The 21375-nt window shown below is 40.7% G+C and overlaps 1 protein-coding gene across 1 annotated transcript in view; it reads right to left on the reverse strand.

The window, feature by feature from the left end:
• Positions 1 to 21375, reverse strand: part of CBL (Cbl proto-oncogene) — a 46403-nt gene that overhangs the window by 10790 nt on the left and 14238 nt on the right. Inside the window, exons 3-10 of the mRNA XM_072884455.1 lie at positions 9648 to 9794; positions 8136 to 8292; positions 6486 to 6607; positions 5324 to 5461; positions 3925 to 4012; positions 3242 to 3373; positions 2608 to 2811; positions 943 to 1074 (exon numbers count right to left, since the gene is read on the reverse strand). Coding sequence (XP_072740556.1) covers positions 943 to 1074; positions 2608 to 2811; positions 3242 to 3373; positions 3925 to 4012; positions 5324 to 5461; positions 6486 to 6607; positions 8136 to 8292; positions 9648 to 9794 — 1120 coding nt within the window. The remainder of the gene's footprint in view (positions 1 to 942; positions 1075 to 2607; positions 2812 to 3241; positions 3374 to 3924; positions 4013 to 5323; positions 5462 to 6485; positions 6608 to 8135; positions 8293 to 9647; positions 9795 to 21375) is intronic.

Consider the following 21375-nt stretch of genomic DNA (forward strand, 5'->3'; position numbering starts at 1 on the left):
TTCTCTACAGGCTTGAAGACATAACACAGTAAGTCCATGCAGCTACAGCTAGGCACTAAACACCCCAGATTATTTTTCTTGAAGGGGAAAAAAAAGCTTACAGCAGCGTTAGATTGGATTCCAAACAAAGGATACCCATCACTTTAAAAAGATTCAATTGTGGGTTATTTATAAAAGTCAACATTCATCAGTCAGCAATGAATATTCATAGAATTGGATATTTTCTTCTGCCTGAACTTTCAAGCATAATTTCATTACTTCATCCAAACCAGCTGAAGAACCGCTGCCATATCTCAACAGCCAATGAGCAAATGCCACCAAGATCACACTACTGCCTTCTGATAGTCAATCAGAAAACCAGTTACTCTCTCCTAGTCACATACATTTCATTCCTTCCTTAGTTTTCTATCTGAAAAAATGCTCAAAGGAAAAATTTGTGAAGAGAAGTTTGCACAGGAATATGACACCTTCCCACATCTAGGCTGCTAGCTAGAACAAAAAACAAGCCCATAAATGTGGCTCCAAAGGGCACAGGCAGCAGTGGCTGAGGCTGAAAACCAATGAAGATATTGGTAATGACAATAACTTGGTAGTTCAACAGGAGGACACCAGTCACCCTAAGTGAGCAAGTACTTCAGCTTAGGACCAGCTTCTTTCTAGCAATTGCATGGATGAATGTGAAGAAAAGACAGGCCCTCTAAACAGCAAAAAGGGACTCTCCTACCATGGGTTCCAGAAGGAAGCATTGCTTTCAGGACAGACTAGGCTCTCATGGGGAATGGAAGGAAAGTGGCCTAGCAGGACTACAGAAAAAGAAGAAGAAAAAGTCTTGTGTGAAAGTACTTAGGGATGTCACAGAGAACATGTAGGGTTCACTAGAATGCTCATCTTCCTGACTGCCCCACCAAAATCGTAGCTGAAAGGGCAAACAGTGTGTTTGACCTTTGAAGTGGTCCCAGGACTGGAAGCCCCAGGTGGATTGGACACTCGCTGCTGCAAAAGATCCAGTCGCGGTGGCACAGGAGGAAGGGTGGCCTGTGGAGCTACTGAGAATGGAGAAGGAGGACGTTCAACCTGAAAAAGAAAAGAATGGGAAAATCAACAAATGACAAAATCCAGCAGAACTCCTTTTCTCTAGAGAGGCTTTCAAGCTCTGTGACTTGTACTTGCTTCAATATTGCCACTGGTAACAAATTACTATATTAGTAACAATCATACACCAGTAAATGAAGGCAATTTCACAATTGCAATTTGACTTGCAGCAAGCCTTGAATATGACTAACGGGCTTAGCTGTGGCAGACAACTAAAAATGCACACTTAGCAATGGCACAATAAAGGACATGCTGTTTGGCTGGAGTAACAAACCCGCCTTACTGGGCCCTGAGCAGAAGCAAGCTTCTTTTCTTTTCGACACAAGAGGGCATGATCTGCTGTAAATCCTACTTATCACTGCAGGCACCACTGTGCAAACTATCTTGACTAGAGTGTCATGGCTGTTGCAGCAATCACTAGTGTGCACCAAAACCTCCAGTTTTGTCCCTGGAAAGCTGTTTTTCCACCTAACAAATTGGAACAGCGCTTGTTCTCTTTTTCATGAATGTTAATTTTACAAGCAAGGCTAGTGCTTTCTAACTTTGAAAAGCTTTGCACAGGTTTGAACTCACTAATGCCAACAAATACAGAGTACTAGCCTACTGCAAACCATGACAGGATGTCACACTGAGGAAATTGCTTTGCTTCCCCAAGCTATGTCTAGAAAAACTACCTCCAGAAATACGGTTTACTGTTTAGTACAATATTTCACAGGATGGAAGCTAAAGAGAAATATGACCATAGGTAAACCAGTGTAGAGGATTCTTTCTGACCAGGAAAGGCAGCTTATTTTAGTGAATTCAACTATTAAAAATTAACCAAATTCAAACCCACTTCCCTATGCAGTAAAACAATGCTAAGTGCAGATGTGCAAGAGCAGCAACACACTTTAAGGAAAAAACATGCAGGGATCTATAAAGAAGGCCTGTCTTGTACACATCTCCTGGAAGAAAGTAGCACTAACAGCAGAGAGTTATCACACCTTTATTATACAAATTTATCAGACACCATATAAAAAGATGACAGTCAAACTGACTTCCTCAGCAAAATAGCATGCCCTCTACCCAGTTAGTCATCAGGACCTTGGGAAGACTGTATCTGGTTGGCTGTATTCATCACTGGGGAAAATGGATGAATTTTTGCTGATATGGGTGAACTATGGCTAGAAAATCAAAAGCAGCATTGCTAAGCATGCAGAGAAGTGTTATAACCCTAGATCTTACATTCCAATAGGTCAAGCCAGCCTTTTCACCATTCTAAAGATTCTTTCAAGACAACACACAAAAGATCAAAGATTTCAAAGTGTGATCACCATTGCTTAATAGAACTGACAGCGTGAACTGAACTGACAAAACTGAACCTAAATCCCTGTTTTCCATACTGAGTAAAATCTTTCCTGTCCTGTCTGACAACCTTCACATGCACAAAGCACTAAGACCACAGAAAACTGATGGAGAACATGCAGTCTTTGTACATACTGCCACATCTACTAGCACACACTCTGGTGACCTTACTTTGGTACCAGCGAGTTCTTTCATCATGAAGAGGGAATCATCAGCTCTGTCATCATCATCATCGTCATAACTGGGTGAGGGAGTTCCTTCTGCCCCTTGCCGTGATAATCCTCCTCCTCCTCTGGGGTCGAATGGGTCTACTACAATTGGCTCCGTGCCTTTGATTTCACAGCGGCAAAAAGGACAACCCTGGCCTTCTGATTCCTTCAGGGAAGAGAAGAGATCTGTTACAACAGCCACTATGATGCAGAAATTAAACACACAGTTAATATACAAAGAGGTTTAAACCTGCTTTTTGGCAGGTACCTTTCAACTGAGAGGAAGACAGAAAGGCAAACTGTGCTACAAATATGGGGTATTTTCTCTCTGAAGTAGAAAAACAGCTTTTTAGCAAGTCCTCGCACTTCTTGCCTATTCCTAGATTAAGAGATCAGGCATCTAACCAGCTTCTCCCTGCGCTGGTGAAGCTGGCACTGATGCACTGATATTACTGAACTATGAGCTTATGTCCTCAGTTATGCTGTCTTACCTCCATACCTGAAGGAAACTGAACAGTTTTGAGAAGAGACTATACTGCTTCTGTAAAAGAGCAACTGGCTTCACTCAGAGAGATTAACAAGAGGCAATGCCTCACCTGCCACGCAGTGAGACAGGACGTGCACATCAGATGGCCGCATGGTTCAATCTTCACATCCTTGTCATTTTCAGCACATATTTTACACAGCTGAAATGTGGAGCCCATCTCGCAATACAATTCATATTGTTCCTTGGGGAAAGAAAGACAGACATGGTTGATACTGTAAAATAACAAGCATGATTAGTCATAGCTACAAGAAACCCAACACAAGATTTGCAGGAACAAATAAATTCCAAACGCAAGAACAGAGTGCAAAGAAGAACAGAAGTCTGCAAAGATTTCACTATAATTTTGTGTACTAGATACATCTGTCGAGTTCTGAAAAAAGTGGACTTTAAGTTATCCCAGGTTTTCATTTAGGTGTCCCAAGAACAGCCCAGGAAAGCAGGGCACAAGACATGCTGGATGGCACAAAAGAATGAATGTTTGGCAGAACATTCTAAGAAAAAAAAAAATCCTTAAAATCTGTCAGCCCTGCATAAAGCTTTACCTAACCTTTGCAACCTCCTCTGCTCATTCCTACCATTCAAAGATTTCTGCAACTCCTGTAAAATACAATACATCAGCCTTAAAAACAAGCCTTAGGGATACCAAGTATGACAGAATTGTATAAACAGCTAAGGAGGCTAGAAGTGAGGAAGAAAGCAAGCAAGTTCGATGGGACAGAATACTTTGCTCACCTGTGTAACTTTAATGTGGTCCTGAGGTGTGGGCTCACACAAACCAGTCAAGTCAGGATTCTGATTCCGGCCATCGGGAAATAAATAACTGTAAGCAGTTGAGGAAAAAAAGATATCTCTCTATATATGTGCATATACACACACATATACGTACACACACACATACACATATGAACACACATATAAGGTTTCTTTTGGGGGTAGTGGAGGAAAGAAAGAATGAGGGTGAGAAGCGAGGGGTGGGAATTCAAGGTATTCCGAATTCAAAAGAAGTTTTGGAAGAATTTTACTATTGGACAAAAACCAAACATGTCATTCTTAAAAATCAAAAGAAGGTTGTTTTTCTTCCTGGCAGCAATTTTTATCATAGAGTCATAGAATCATTAAGGTTGGAAAAGACCCCTAGTCTTTTCTAGATCATCAAAAGATTATCTAGTCCAACCGTCAACCCAACACCTCCATGCCTACTAAACCATGTCCTGAAGTGCCACATCTACATATTTTTTTAACTCCTCCAGGGATGGAGACTCTACCACCTCTCTGGGCAGCCTGTTCCAATGCTTGACAACTCTTTCCGTAAAGAAATTTTTCCTAATATCCAATCTAAACCTCTCCTGGCGCAACTTGAGGCCACTTCCTCTTGTCCTATCGCTAGTTAGCTGGGGGAAGAGACCGACCCCACCTCTCTACAACCTCCTTTCAGATAGTTGTAGAGAGCGGTGGAGGCTGAGACCTTACCGCTCAGCCTTCACTGCTCAGCCTCCACTGCTCAGCCTCCACTTCAACCTTACTGCTCAGCCTCCCCTCAGCCTCCACTTCTCCAGACTAAATTATTTTAAACATTATGAAACTTATTTTAAACATGATGTTATGGTCCCAGACTACTCTTCTTAAATCACCCTATAGTGAAACTCTAATATCCAGAGTAAGAAAACTAACACCATAATATCAGTTGCGGTGGCTCAAATTAAGGACTTGACTGGAAAATAATCTATGACAAGGGAAACATGATGCACACTTATCGTCTGCTATTGCAAAGGACAGTACAGCTCTCCAGTGCAAAAGATAGTTGAGTATTCTCAAGTGCCAAAACAGTTACGTATATGAATTATTCCACTGACATCAATGGGACCGTTCATATGATTGAACTGTTTTGCTGAATCAAGGTCTAAATAAAAAGGAAGAGCTGAGAGATGTCCAAAAGGGGCTCACTTATGTCAATAGTGATTGCTTGACCTCTGCAACATGCTGCCTCTCCTGTGAAGTAGTTAATGTGTGATGAACCCAAAAGGTACGTTTTACCATTCAATTGACTTTAAGACCTCACCACAGAATTAAGATTTATAAAACAAACTCACAGTGAAAAAGGGCAAAAAATTTAATTTTGATAGTTACTTACAAGCCTTCCCTGAAGCCATCAATCAGTGCTTGAAAAAGAGGTTTGTTGTGGGGGATTGTCTGAAGAATGTTCCCATCTGCAGTGACATAGCCAATGGCCCACTGACCGAGTCGTGTACAACTCAATCGGAAAATATAACTAAAAAAAACACAAAGGAAAAGAAACTTCAGTTTGGACTGGAAGAGACAGGAAAGATTAAATGTCAAACAGACAGCCTTTGTCTGGCTATCTCAAGACAGCAAATAAAAACTAGTAGGAATGACCTGATGATTTACACCAGCTTTCCTCAATTTACCCCCAGGCAGATCAAAGGAGAACCCTGCAATCTGATACAAAGTGAGAAAAGCATCCAACCACTGGCCTCCAGGTGAAATTAAACCCAGAATCCAGAGCAAGAAAAGTTAGCATCCTTAAAATCATTTGTTTCAAATTAACTTTAAAAAACCCAACAACCAACAAAACCAACAAACTGACTACACAAGGTTTCCATTTTTAAAACCAGCACAGAACTAACAGTATAGTAACAACCTCCAGAAATGAACACTTGGCCCTTCCTGCATAAAGAGAAATCTGTTAACCCTGTTACGTTGGGCCAAGTTCTACCCAGGTAGGGTAGCCCAACACTGCTCAGGTCCACAGCCCCCCCAGAAGCATGTGTCACCTCCCACAGCCTCTGAAGTCCGCCCAGCCTGCAGCATTACCTTGCAGCCCACTCTGCCTACCATCATGCTTTCTGCCAGCGCAAACACTGGTCAGCTGCCTTGTCTCTCCGAAGTTGGCTTCAAATGTACACACTGCTTCTGGGGGCTGCAATCCACTCAGCTCTCCTCGTTTTATGCATATACACCAGAAAGTCATGGAACCTATATATACATTCCCTTATTCATGGTCCTAAACAGCCCACTGCTTAGGCTCACTCTGGCAGTGTCTGCCTCTGCGTTCCGCTCATGACTGAGGGAGCTGTTATGACAACTGTGGGGGTGGGCAGGAGGTAAGTCACCACATGGAGGATAATCTCCAAATACAGGGCAAGCTAGGGTTTTTCAGTTTAAATTTCTGAGGAAGGAGGACAAAGACAAAATAAAATGAATCTCCTCAGTCAGCGCAGTAATCAGCGATGTTAGCAAGAAAATCAAAAAAGCCACTGCTGCCAAGCACTAACCTGCCAGGTTTGTGAATGAATTTCTGAAGTCGGGCTTTCACCTCATCATACGTTAGGAATGCCATATAACCAGGATGAGTCACCGCTAGGCTATTCCAGTTCCTGAGCAAAGAGGACCATGGCTATAGAAACAACAAAGAATTACATTAACCATGCACTTCTAAAAGTTATCAACACATAAAATATTCCTTAATCAAAAGGATCAGTTCTTCAGTTAAAGAAGCAGGTTTCTTATCCCACCATAAATCCAGTAGAGGAACTAAACCCTACATTCTCAAGCAGCAGCCTTAGCATTTGAGTTTCTCTCTTGTCAGTGATAAAAACATCACCTAAGACAGACCTTAATCAAAACTCCTTTAATAAATGCCACAGAAGAAGTCACTGAGGTCACAAAAAGACAGCTCAAGAATAGCTACCAATTTGTGCTGCTTCTGCAGAGAAAATGACTCATTCCTGAAACAGGGATAAAGACAGGAGTTTAATAAGATTATGCACAGGACCAGAAACCATGACTAGTCTGATCTCCAAGACCGACTTCCTATACGGCCTCAGGAAAGTGATCTCCCCCTCTGTCTCAGTTTCACTGCGTGTAAGATGCTTCTGACTATTCCTTAACCACCTAACCTCACTTGGGTGTGGCAAGGATTACTGGCTAGTCTAAGATTTGAATAAATAAACCAGCACATACATGTTAAATATTCCTTAAAATGATGCAGAAAAAGTAATAAAAACAGTTTGAAAGCTCTCAATCCTGAGAAGGGCTTAGGTGTCTAAATCTCATCCAATTTTTCCAAATTTCTCAACTTGTCTAAAAGAAGATATTAGCTCTCCCTAAGAACTTTGCATCTCTTGGAAACTGCAGCAACTCTTAACTTGTTCTTTATGTACTATAGTTGGAAAAAGTACTGAATGAGATCAGCTACATTGCAACACTGAACATGGGAATTTTTCATCTAGACATATCTTAATTACAACCCACCCTATCACATGGGAAAAGGCAAGTCAGAGCCAAAGAAGAAAATGTTTGTTCTTGTAAATACTCAGTTGCACCATCAGAAGCTGTGTTTTTGAGTTTAGCACTATTAAAGACTGTGGGTTAGAATTTTACTTACTATTAATATCACTTCAATAATATAGATATTTATCGTGCACAGAACACAGAGATGTCCACAATATCCTGACTGTGTCAGTTCAAAAGCTAGGAATCCCATATTTCCATGCTTGTGCTTCATCCTGAACAACCCCCCCATGGAAAATAAATCTGACAAGAAAGAAAGGGACAAGGAAAGACAGACTGATAAACTAAGCTTCGCATTTCCTGGCTTACAGAAGTTGTGTCAGAACCTCAGTCTAAAATTGACCTTTGAAAGGGAAAAACTGATTCATGGGAGGATACTGAATGCGCCTTACAGTTGCAGTATATATTTAGACAATTTTTTCTTCTACAGCCAGAAGTATCACACACTTTTACTGCAATATAGGGTCCTAAGTATTACTAAAGCTGTTTAGGGGATGAAGGGCAAGACGACCAAATCCTTTACAGCATAAATAATGTCATTTTAGTGTGTACAATATAGTTTTTCCTGGGAAAAGAGTCTAACCTGAAGCACTGAGACACATTTCAAGTGATTCACGTTACTCAATTCTTACCTGAAAAAGTCGTGTGAAGATATCAAATTCAAATACTGAAATGTAGTCATTGCATGTCAAGTCAATCGTTGACTTCAGGGCCATGGCTTCCAGCCCTGAACTGATTGGATGCACTTCATGCAAGGCCTGACGGAAGCTTTTCCAAGGAACGATAGTCCTGGGGAAAACCAAACCATCTGTAAATGTGATATCTCTGAAGACCACCACCATGTACATACCTTATACTTTTTTTTTTGGTGAGTATGCACCTCATTATAATGGAAGAGAGGAAAATCAAAAGTAGCCACAAGAGATTTATTCATGTTATGCAAGTGCAGGATTTCTTGGTACTGCAGGAAATTAGCAGCCAAATGAACTTTAGACAATTTTCTCTGCATATGCAAAATTTTGGAATCTGAAATCCAGCTCTGCTTTCTCTTTTCCCTTTTTCTGCAGTCCTATCATGTCAATGCTTGTATGTACCCTGGGCTGTATACAACACCATCACTTGATGAGAATATCATAATGTTGCAGCCGGTAGAGAAGGAGTTAACAGCAAGTCTTTTAGTAGAGGTCTAGACAGTTTAAAAAAAAAAAGCTGCAAACAATTCTCTAAAGAGGGGTTAACTGGAAAAGTAAGATAATCAGAAGCTAAAACAGAGGCTCCTGTTTAAAGGAATATTTTCCTTCTTTTAAAATATCAAGTGGAACACAAACATAGAAAGAACATGCCTAGCTTCAGACAACTGCATTATTCATGAGTAAATATATTATTGCTTTTTGTTCTGACAGCTACTAATTGAACTCTTTATGTCAAGTACCTCAGTTACCTTAGTTAGAAAGCAGTACCCAATGACATTAACTTTAATCCTCAAACATTGCTGTGGACACCTCTACAGTTCATTTAGTCAGCGTTTTATTAGCTACAAAAAATGAAAACTGACATTTCAACAGTTTACATACAAATATACATTGCACTTCTCTTTCTCCTTCATTCTGTCTTAACAAAGCCATTATGCAAGCTGACAAAAGTTCAGAGAAGTCAGAAGAAAGGTGACTGAGTGATTGGAAAGACTAATTGGAAGGAAGATGAAAAGAATTTAATATAATGGCTTAGATAAAGGACAACTAATATTGGGGCATGGTAACCTTTGGAAGAAGAAAGCAGATTATTTCGCATAGTTTGTGGAGCTTACTTACAAGTTAAGGAATTAAATTAAGGAGAGGAAAATTTAATCTGAATAATAGAGGGAAACTCTGTACAAATACAAGAGTCTCCTAGGGAAAGCGGGGAAAGACCCATCACTCGACACATTTAAAACAAGACAGGACAAAGAACTGCGAAATGTAATGTAAGAACAATCCTGTATCTCACCCCAGAAAGTGGACCAAATGACCGGTAGGTCTCTCCCATCATTCATTTTAACCTGACAAAGACCCTTCTGAACCGGAAAAACAGAATTTTTAAAAATACACAGTGCTGTGAGCAATTTGTTCCCACATCTCTATTTTTAAGCATAGTTAGAAACTTACTTTTCACCAAAAGCCTTTCTCCAAAATTCTGCAGCATCTGCCTTGGTGATCCGGAACGTGTCTCCCTGGAAAAGGCCACTTGGGAAAATACCTTTGAGTTCTGCCAGCATATGGCTGAATATCAGGGATAACTTTGTCAGGTTACGCCTACAAAGGACCACAAAACCAAACATTTATTTTAGAAAAGACAGACTTGGTTTAGCACTCTGAACAAAACAGAAATAGTACCTATTGCAATTCAAGAAGTATCCCAGCCTAGAAAACTCCTCTTACTTGGAACCGCCTTTCAAGTATTTAGGCAGCATTCAGAACACATCCATCACAGGGTACTTATCAGCAAGGTCTGTGTTTGTCAAGTCATTTTCCACAATTACTAACTTTGCATAACCTCTTTGAGGTGGGCAGGTTACTTCCAAGGCAACCCCCCATAAGGAAATGCATTCACAGAAAATGTCCAAACCCAGTATTCACACCTTACCTATTAAGTAACAGCATAATTGGAGCCAAAACCTTATCAGACTCGTTTGCTCTTGGGTCTGAAAATTCCTTATGAGAGCACATAAAACTACTACTGCCTTGGATCATGTAAGCTGAATGTCTTTCCAAGTCTCCAGAGGGTCCCAACACAGTAGATTTGCTCAGAGAATGTCTAACTGATAATAACAGGCCCAGCTCACAAGGGAAGGTCAAAACACCTGCAGGTTTTTTCTAAAATGGTAATAACTTACATAAAAAAGCTTGATGGTTAGGGCACTCAACTATATTGTGTTTAGTAATTATCCAATTTCAATTACAAGTTGGTACCCCAAGTCCCTTCTCTGCCTGATGACATTCATATACCACAAGTGCTCTAGTCCATCAGGGTATGCCCTTTTCTAAACTGGAGAGGCAAAGCTGGAGAAGAGAAGAGATATTCTCTGCTTCGGATTTAGTCAATGTGCAAAAGATGTCCAGAAACAGAAGACAGGAGGACTACTGCCTAGCAGAGAGGACACAGCAGCATTGGGAGCATTTTGGGTTACATGCTTCACAAGAACCTCGCATTGGATTGGCGTCAAATCCCAGCAGTACAAACTGCAGCCCAGGACTGCTTCTTCCCTGCTTGTAGTCTTAGCGACTACGTTAGGGAGGTAAGCTCTATGTTGTAACTGTGCTATGCAGAAATAGAGCTAGCTTGGGTACCTCAAAGCATCAGTGCCTGTAGCACTACAGGAATACCAAAGTAACAGTCTTCCTACTTAGAAGTCAAACTACAGCACTATTAACATGCTAGAGAGGTCACCTTCTACTTGTAGATGGAAAAAAAAAAAGCTCTTCACTACTGGCACCTCTTTCTCTCATTCCCTTATCCAAATAAAGGATGACTCTTTTCTCCTCCACTCCATTACATTCTCCAGATGCTAGGAAAATGGAGTTCCTGAAGAGAGACAAGGGATATTTCTAGGTCAGAGGCTTTTTTTCACCCCCACATCACATGCTTGAAGGTAAAAGAAGGAACTAGTATCATGTGGAAACGACAATTTCTAAGTTACTTGCAACGGACTGGAGCTGGTCAGAAGACTGCATCAACCACCAAGGCATTGCACAGACTCAGTTATGACACTGAGCAACAAGTTATTTTGCAGACTGCAAAATACTGAACCATTCAGAGAGGGACTAGAAGCATCCCCAGTCACATAGTATTTTCTTAATGGCTTGTTTTCCAAGCTCTCTCACGAAGTATGCTACTATTGTAGTGTGCCATCTCTCTGAAGACAGCTGTGTTTGGCAGAAAACTAAGCTCCCTCCAGGTTTGAGCCTTTCACCAATTTCTAGTATTCTGGTTGGATTGGTTCCAATTTACTTCATCTTGGACATTTTTCAGATACCACTTGCTCCAGACGTGCTATTCCTAGTTGAAGTACTTATCCTGTTAATCTGCCTGATTGCGGAACTGACCTCCAGCCTTTCTGCAAAAATTTCCCTGGACATTTGGGCTTAGGTCTTCTACCTCCATGTCATGCTTTCATTGAGTCTAAACTCAATTGGAAGTGACCTACTTTGCTTGATATATATTCTACCATATACCCAGCTCCACATGAGCCCTTTCTCCATGCTATGATACAGTCTGGGTAGACTAGGAGGTATACAGGACTCAACACTATAAATCTTCTTTGACAGTAGTTCTCCTCTCTTACCCTTATTTATTCAACTACATTTTAATTTGTGTCTTGGCAATGAAAGCTGCTCTAAGTGTTTATAGAAGGTGCTAGCTATACAGCAAGGGATTCTGGTTTTTGTCATTTCATACATGTCTGGTAACACCAGGTGCTGAAAAATAACATAAGTAAAACCACCCCGACGGTCTTCTGTAGGCTACTCCATTCAGCAGCTTTCTACTGGATGCGTTACACATTCAAACCACGTGTAGTTTAAAGCAGCTATACAATTTAGCTGTTTGATTCTATTAATACCGACTGAAAAACTTTGTTGTTCACCACTCTCTGCCAATTAACTGGCCTCCACAGAGATGGGCTATCAGAAAGTCCCCTTGCCATTTCCAGTCAACTTGCTTTTGCAGTTTTGTTATACCTTGGGATTGCTACTGTAATTCCTCACCTTCTGCTTTTATGAAGGTTTATTCAGCACATCTTAAACTATACAGGATCCTGTGTGTAGGTGTTGTAGTAGTCACTTTCACATCAGTATCAAGGCTTGCTGAAGTCTTAGGCCACAAGAACTTTCACCTAGATCCACCGACCATGCACTGAACTTTTACTTGGCTACATGAAGGAAGGCCCCCAAAACCGGTACAAACCAGAGAGATAAGGAGGCTTCAACCTTAGCAGAAGCTGCGATCTTAGAGATAAGAGAGGAATCGGCCTGCCTAGAGACAAGGAAAGGCCCCAGTGAAGAACGGGAAGACCCCAGATGTTGATACTACTATTGGTCCGAACTGTCTCCTGAGGGGAGGGGAATTTAGATTGTAAGGGTATAATTGCCTAGGGATTTCTTTGTTCTGGGTCCCTCTCCAGAGGCACCCAGCTCAAGCTGTTTTCACCACTGTACCAATAAATTTGTCCGGCATACGTCATATCGGAGACTCTGCTTCGGGAAGCCTCGGGTCAAGCCAGAGGGGAGAGGAAGCGCCCGAGAGTGAGCGTGTGTGTGAGCAAGGAGTCAAAAAGGGGCACCCATCAGCTCCGCGGAGCTGCTGCTGCAAAGGGACTCTGGTCCTAGCAGTTAAAGTCTCGGGTGGTGTGCGTGCAACTCCCTGAATGGTGTGTGAGTGCTCAGGCAGCAGCTTCTCCTTCAACATAGGAAAAACTAAGCTGTATCAGAACAGCAAAGTAACAGCTTCCTACGTGATCACAATCACATTTACGAAGATCAATGGCTCAGGACCTAGATGTATGGATACACAAAGAAGCTGCTGCATTACAAAAGCAGGCTGTTACCTTAGCAGTAGTATCTGTTTGTGCATCTCCCCACGCTGGTGTCATGTTAAGCAATTCAAAGTTGCGTATTCCTCTTTCCAGTAGCACATAAGCAACTTTGCATTTACCAGGGGAAGGCTCAGATTCTGAAGCACAGCAACTGGCTCATCCTACAGAGGAGATGATTTAACTGTAAACTCATATCCCAGATCCCTTCCTCCCTCCAGCGGGTGGGTTCCCACCACGTCCCTGCAATGTCTTCGGCTGACAAACACTAGAAAAATTGCTGCGGACCTTGTTCCCCAAGCTGCCTTCTGAAAGTCCTCACTTCCATAAAATAGACAGAAAACATGACAGTTTATGGCAGTGCAAGGGGAAAAAAAAAGCAAACACTATGCTATCATAAATCATTTAATCCATCTACAACTCACACAAAAAAGATGGTAGTTGTTTTTACTAAGTTTATAAAAATGGAGGCTTGATCAAAAACTGCTAATTATTTTGTTACACTAACATGGAAGTAATTGGTAAGAATTAAATTCTGAATCATTTCCTTGAAGGGCTAGTGTGCAATATTTGTGTTCAATCTTAGCAGGTAAAGTGGCATCTCGCAGCAATGCATTAATGCCAAGTGACTTCCACAAAGTTAGCAAACCTAAAGCTGTTTAGGTATATGGCACAAGCTAGTACCAACTTCCTAGCACTCTTAACACTTCAAAAATCATGTCCTATTTGTGGAAAGAAAAAAAATATCTAAGTATGCTTGAAACTAATGCATGCAATACTTGGTAGACAGACGGAAAGTCATTTCAGGCATGCACTCTCCTATTGCTGCCCAGCACAGTGTGAAAATTTGGGTATGACCAGGCAAGCACACTAATGCATTTCTGACCCTCGAACAAGAAGCTAAGTGAACAAGTGCATGGCTTAAACAAAGCAACAGCTAGTACTGCAAGAAGACAAGGTACATTCCTGTGTTCAGTTGCTTATCACTTCTGCCTTCTCCCTTAGCTGAGTTTCAGGAAGTGCTTGCACTCAGCTGAGCACATCATTTCAGCAAGAGAAGTAAAAACTTCCTCAGGCTTAAGGACAGATAAACAAATGATTTTACACACACAAACACATATTGAGGGACTCTGTTTTCAAAAGAGTTTCTAATACCCGAACATTTTCAATTCTTAAGGTTTTTTTTTTAATGAATATTCAGCTGTTTCTTAGGTAAATAACAGGAAAAAACACAGGAAGTGAACATAAAGAGCAGCAAATTGCAGAATATTATGTGTTAGTAACTAGGTTTTACATACAACAACTAGTTACCAATCCTGTGCTAAAAGGACAAACGTTTTCTTTCAAGAGTGCACTCCTTTATTTTAACAAGCCAAGTTACACATTTGTATATTAGTACAGACCAAATAAACGCTTGCAATTACAGTGAACATTTTTTATTGGCATATCAAAGTTTAGTGATTATGACTGTATTTTATTTTTCGTAACAACAGCAACTGTCCTCATCTCCATTGCTTCACCTAAACAGAAGCAAGAGTTCTCCCAGAAAAAGGGTAATATTTTCAAAGAACACTTAAGCGACTTGGACCAGAGATTCTCAAACATTTTCGGCCACAGACCTCCAGCAATCTTCCATGTTTCTTATAGACTATGATGGCCCTCTTTCAAACTTTTAGCTAAACACAGTAATGAACACAAATACTGTTACTGAGAGTTGCACTAGAGGTATGCCAACTGCAGTTTGGGAATCACTGACTTAGGCACCTAAATCCCATTGACAGTCAGTGGAATCTAAACACCTGTCATATAAGCACTTTTGAAACCGTTACCCAGGGACCGCAGGCCACATCAGTTGGCTCTCCTCGCTGTTTGCAACCAAGCTGAAGGCAACACCTGTACCAGCTTCAAACGAAAAACTACAGCACGTTTCTGCTCAGTGGTTAGGTCCAGAGACAGAGCAACAGCTACAGTTTAGGTAGGATTTCATGTTCCTGTGAGTGCTTTCACACATACATGCACAGTATTCAGCTTATTATTGTTAGATAATGAATCAACCATATGAATCATATGTAAAAAGTGAAAGCTCAGAAAGCCAAATATTTTTCCACTCTACACAGTAACCAAGTATTTTGCTAAGAAACATCTGCAGTTCTAGCATGGAGGCATTATTCCTTCCGTACACACTGTGTTAACAGAGAACCATTTCTTTAATGACCCAGAAACATCACCAGAGCCTGTTTAGGTGCAATTACACTAGCCTGTAAAACTGTGCCACCTTGACACTGACAAGGCTTTAAAGATGCAGGTTTCAAACAACCATTTTGGGGAACAAAACCCAGCATGTAGCAAGACTGTTTCTTCAGTTACCCAGTGCTTATTAATCAGCTGGCTCCCCAAGGCCGGGCTGGGCCGGGCCAGGCCTGCCGGCAGCTCTGCAGGCTGAACAGGCATGTTCCTTCGTCCTCCCTCCTCCGTGCCCCCTCCGCTGTGGTTGTGCTACTTCCTTCCTGCTTCATGACTGGTTTTGCTCCACACATCTTAGCGGAAGTCAAAAGGTCGAGCAGGCACTTCCATTTGCACCACAGTTCTTCATGCAGCCCCTCCACGGGCCGGGCCCCAGCTGGGTTTTCTGGTGCTGTTGCCTCCCCCAGGCCTAGGGCAGATTTTTCTTTTCCAGTTTCCTGTTTGCTGGACAAAAGTGTTTTTCCACTGTATAGGCTCAGTCTTGCAAAACCATTGACGGCAGAGGAGGGTTTTAGTCAGAGCGCTGCCTCTTTCAGCTACATCGGCACGATTAGTTAAATTAGTTCAAGTTACAAAGTCATACAGCACCTAATGCACTTCATGACTAAAATGCCTTTCTTACCTCAAGGCAATGTTAATATAGTACTACCATTTCTGCCACTGCCAGCTAGAATTTTTTCATTTTATTCCAATATTTCTCAACAACTTCACAGCTAACCAACTGACACAGTATAATTTTGTTCCTCACACATAGCAAGGAGACTGCTCCACTGGATGATTTAGTCACAATATTGTGCTCACATGTCATAATTTGACATGAATATGATGTCAGATCTGTAAAGCTCGTTCTGTTGAAAGCACGCTACAAACACGGCTGTACAGAGGAATTAAGAGATGTAACACAAGACAACCAACTACAAAATGCTTCACTTCTCTGAAGTTATTGTGCATATTTCTTATTTATGACCGAACTTTCAAAGGGATTTTTGTATTTGCGCTCCCGCTGACTGCAGTTACACTTGTGAACACTGGGTTTTCACAAATAACGTTCAGCCTCTCTAAGAATAGGCTATGCTTAACAAAGATTCTTCACAGGAAGCTAAGACAAACACAGCCACACCTCCACCTTGGCCCCAAAACAAAATTAAGCTGAACATGACTCAACTGACTTCATCACAACATACTTTTGAGAAAGTGCTCTATTTCATAAAATCAAAACTGGCTAAAATTACACATCAACAATGAAGATTCAAGAGGGTAAAAATAATTCAAATCAGAGGACCTAAGTTACTGTAAAGCCATCCTATTCAAAACTCAAGCGAAGGCTCTCTCTACATGTCAACTTGGCTGTTTAAAGAGGCTTGACCCAAAAATGCAGCTCACAACAAGAAATGCAATCTCAGGACACTGGAGGAATGACCACAGAGCATTTTTTTAAAAGTATACCTATTTATTCTAATGGAAAATTAAGGGAAAAAGCACTACAGAGGATGTGGGAGTGTCTGACATGTTAGCACTAAACTCATTGACTGAAAGTCAGAGGCTCCTAGAACAGATGATGCAGTTCCTAATTGCTTCTGTCCTCACAGAATTGCAGAATTAACATGTTCACCCAGGACAACTTAGATGCACCACTTCCTTTATTCAAAAATTCTACATTTATTTGGTGAAAGAACTACAAATTGGTGGCTTGGAAATAAGACAATTGCTCAGTTAAACTGAGGGAAAGCACACTCCAATCACTGTACTATTATTCACTGCTACTGCTGAAAACTTGTATTTATTTTAAACAACTCACAGTCGGCTTCTGTGGTATTGCAGTCTTACGTCTCCAGTGGCTCTCCACATAAGTTTGACATGCAGAGCTGCCAGCACACCGTAATTATTTCAATAGTTGAGCAATTAATGCTTGCTTTTCTGTAAATCACACCTCAACAACCCTATTGATGGGTAAGGCTTCCTTCAGCAGTTTGACATTCTTAATATGAGATCATATTAAATTTTCTGAGACAAAAAAAAGGTTTTTTACATCATTTTACAGGTGAGGCAGCTGAAGGACAGAAAGAGAAAGTGCTGGAAGCTAGAATTACAGCTAGGGAATTTCTAATTCCTTATCTCGTGCTCATTATTGCAGAATACTATCCACTTACTAAGTACTACTGCAAGAAATTGTAACTAAGGAAATACAAGTTTCCTACCCTCTCACTTCTGGGGTTATTTTGGAATTACACACCACCAGATGATGTTTAGGTGACAGGGTTAGCATCCACTACAGGTAAATGCAAGCTCTAGTACTTAAGAAAGAAAAAAACCACCAAAAAACAGAACAACAACAAAAAAAACCCCAAACCAAAACCACAGTTCATGGGTCCTGCAAACAGCCAAACATTATTTTTTCCTGTAACTACTTTACATCTTACAATTTTATATTTTGAAGATTTAAGAGCTAAAAAAAAAAATCAGCTCTTTTAACAAGTCTCCAGCAAGTAAAATGCACCTTTCAGAAACCACAAAGGTGTGAGGTTATCATATAACCCATGCTTTTCAGATGTTACGAACTATGCACCAGACATGAGCTGTTAGATCCAATTTCAGCAGATAGGTGGCTGCGCCTGGTTCCAGAAAAAGCTGTATCTTCTATCCTACTACCACACCAGGAAGAAGTTTTCTGCATGCTCTTCATTTTAACATAAAACTCCAGCCTATGCATATAAGCAGTAAGTGGAAACACTTGAGGTGATCCCAAGATGTCTTTTATAACTCTGAGACAGCTTCAGAGTCCTCTACGCACAGTAATCAGTTTTAAAAATAGAAACAGAGGAACTACTTTCAACAAAACTTGCAACACAGGAAGTGAATGAAATTCCATTTAACTATTACTGGCTCAACAGAAGTCACCTTACAAAGTTATGCTGGGCCACTGCTCTGTAACATTCACAGTACTTCCACAGGACAACTAATATAGCAGACTAACAGCAAACCAGACATTTTAGAATCAGCAAATTAATTGCTTGTACTATAGAATTGTACAGCATCAGCTAATGTTCCATTGATTTTGTAGACTAGCTCGTCCCAGCACCCTTTAGGAAAAAGGAAACAAACACATAACATGTTTATCACCTCTTCTTAATACGAGGTTTGGCTCCAAACATACTTTTCCATTTAAAGAACTACAGGCTTCACTGTTTCATTCTTTGTAGAGCTATAAAACCAGCTGGTTAATTCTGCAACTTCAAGACTTCACTTACTAAAACAGCAAAATGGGAACAGGAACACATAACCACAAGACTAGATATTTCTGTCCATTCTTGGTCTAATCCCAGTTCCATTAAATACTCTCAACAGCAGGCTTGAATAACCTGAATGCAGGGTAGCACTATTGCCTCCTCTGTGGAGGAGCTGGTCTGCATCAGTGGATGCTGCGGGTGCCAGCATGCCTGGCTAAGGATGTCAGCTCCCACACAGAACACACATCTAACTGCATCTGGAAGCTTAACTGCCACGTTCATAAGACATTGCACCTGAGCTGGCCCCCACAAAGCCGAATCAGACATGACTGCAACCACTGCATTAGATTCTTACCCTGTTTAATATCTGCAACAAATCTGTGTACAACAGCTGCAACTGCTGTGAAGCTTCCCCTCTAATCCCTCCCTCCCCCTTTTTTACCAATTAATTATGTCTACGGCCAAAAATGCAATAGTTAACTAGTGAAAGGCATTCTCTGCATGCAGTATTTCTTTCCATTCTAATTTTTTTTTTTAAACAGTATCAATTGTAGCTTTAAAGAAGCAAGAAATTCTATAGGCTAATTCCTTTATCAGTGCTTCAGATATTACAGGACAGAAATATTACACAAAACATACATGTTTCCTTACGGTCTTCTGAATCCTGGCACTTTTCAACTAACACACACACACACACACATATATATATTTAAATACCTTGAGTTCTGTAAGTAGAACATGCCAATCAGTTTAAAGTGTCATGAAAAATATACTGCAGGACGCAAATGACCAGAAAATTTTGGCATACTTGTATCATTACGCAAATAGATGTGACCAATCTGAAGCAGAAAGGACACCACAGTCCACTGTGCTGACCAGAAGCACCAACCTACTGACCTTTGAAGGATATGGACTTACTATTCTAGGCACAAGCTAGCGTTATATTTTTAACAAGCTAGTTTCTTTCAATGTTAAGAGGGTAAAAATCCACTTATTCTTCTGGATTTAAATATTACAGAAAGTACTTTAAAGAGAATAATTCATTTGATATGATTAATGGTCTTTAAAGAGCTCAACATATACTCAGAGGATTGACAAAACAAAGGATAACCTCTCACCTAGGTAACAGATTAATTCTTTTACCAGATTCAAGGGACTACACAGCAAAACTTACTGTTCTGAACAATACTACTCATTATACTCATATTTGGGCTCTCTGCACTGGAGTCAAAATTTGTATTTCAGGGGCTACTTGCTACAATTAAAAGGGAAAAACAAAGCACAAAAGCCCTGTTTCCAAATTGAGGAAAACACCATGTTTCACACTTGATCTTCAGCTGCCTCAAAACTGTCTTGGGTATCATGATGCCACTGGGGGATTCTTTGGCAGAAGGATCTGTAAACTCCATTGCTTCATTCCCAACTCCCATCCTGTCAAAACACTAAACCCAAGATATTTTGCAACATATATACTCCAGTACAACATACAACTCCGGCATATGTTTGCTTTTCAAGCTTCAGATGCTAGGATTGCAGCTAATGGTAGTACTTGCCCAGCTGTAGCTGTCCTGCTGAATAATCTGGAAACAGATCTCCATTTTTCCCCTTCACACCATACTCACTTACCATGACCAACTTATCCTCTACAGTAATTTTACAGTCCTTTCTACAGGTGGGTGGCAGTCAGCAAGTCACATTACCTGCGCCAGCTGTGGGCAGCACGTAACCGAGTGCCATCTGATCCACCTTCCAGAGACGGAAACAGGGTAAAGCCAGCAAGTTCACAACCTAATACCACAGAAGGTATTGCCTTCAAACTGTTGGGAAGCAGCTGGCCCAATTTTGTCCAGTACCTTCTAGCAAGCCAAGTTTTTTTTCAACACTATCTTATAGTTCAGAAAAGCTTTCACGCACCAAAACACAATCTGTTTTCTGGCTGAAAGGGCCACAACTGCAGACTTCTTCAAATTAACAGAAATCCAAAACATGGCACCTTGGCCCTTAATACACAAGCCAAGTACCCAAGAAACTCGATACCGTTGCCAAGTAGCAGTAACACATTTTTGCCAGCATTGAGAAATCTATCCACATTTCAAATGATAATTACTAGAAACTAAGTAACACGCTTACACTTCCATCCACAACATCAAGTCCACAGAGTTAGTTTTCCAAAAAACTCCACAACTTTATAGGCTCTGAGAGCAAAGAAGAATAAAAATCTTACTTCCTTATTATGCAATAATCTGAAAGCTTACATTTGCCCATAAATTGATTTTCAAGACAGTGGTCCAATTTTTGATGGAAAGAAAACTAAAATAAGTGCAAGCTTATGCCAGTTATGCTAAGTGCTACTTAAGTTCCACAACTATCACCTAAACTAGCAATTTAAAGACAAATTAAAAAGAAATAATTCACATTCCTCTCTCCAACAACATTTAAATGATAATGAATTTCTTCTTGGGTAATAAGCAGTTAGTTAGTGTTCATATGCTGGAGTCTGGCAAGGAAACCTTTCTTGTGGGCAGCTTTGGAGCCTGTTCTTTTCTTTAAGATGTTCTAATTTAAATGCAGATGTGGACTTCACACTAGTGGGTTTTGTTAAAAAAAAAAAGTCTTAGCTGTATTAGAAGGAAGTGACAGAAGGACTCACACACACCATGCACCATTTGAGTTCCACATTTTACCTCTCTCTTTTTCACTGGACAGGAGTATATGCAAGCACTCTAAAATATGAGATTAGGGCACTAATCCCCCCCTCCTCCCCCAAGGGCTTTTCTGGTTCATGGCTTAGCACAAGTGTTTTCCAACTTTTTTCTCTTTAAAATCCAATATTTT

This window comes from Ciconia boyciana, chromosome 20 (assembly GCF_034638445.1).
Source record: "Ciconia boyciana chromosome 20, ASM3463844v1, whole genome shotgun sequence".
NCBI lineage: Eukaryota > Metazoa > Chordata > Aves > Ciconiiformes > Ciconiidae > Ciconia > Ciconia boyciana.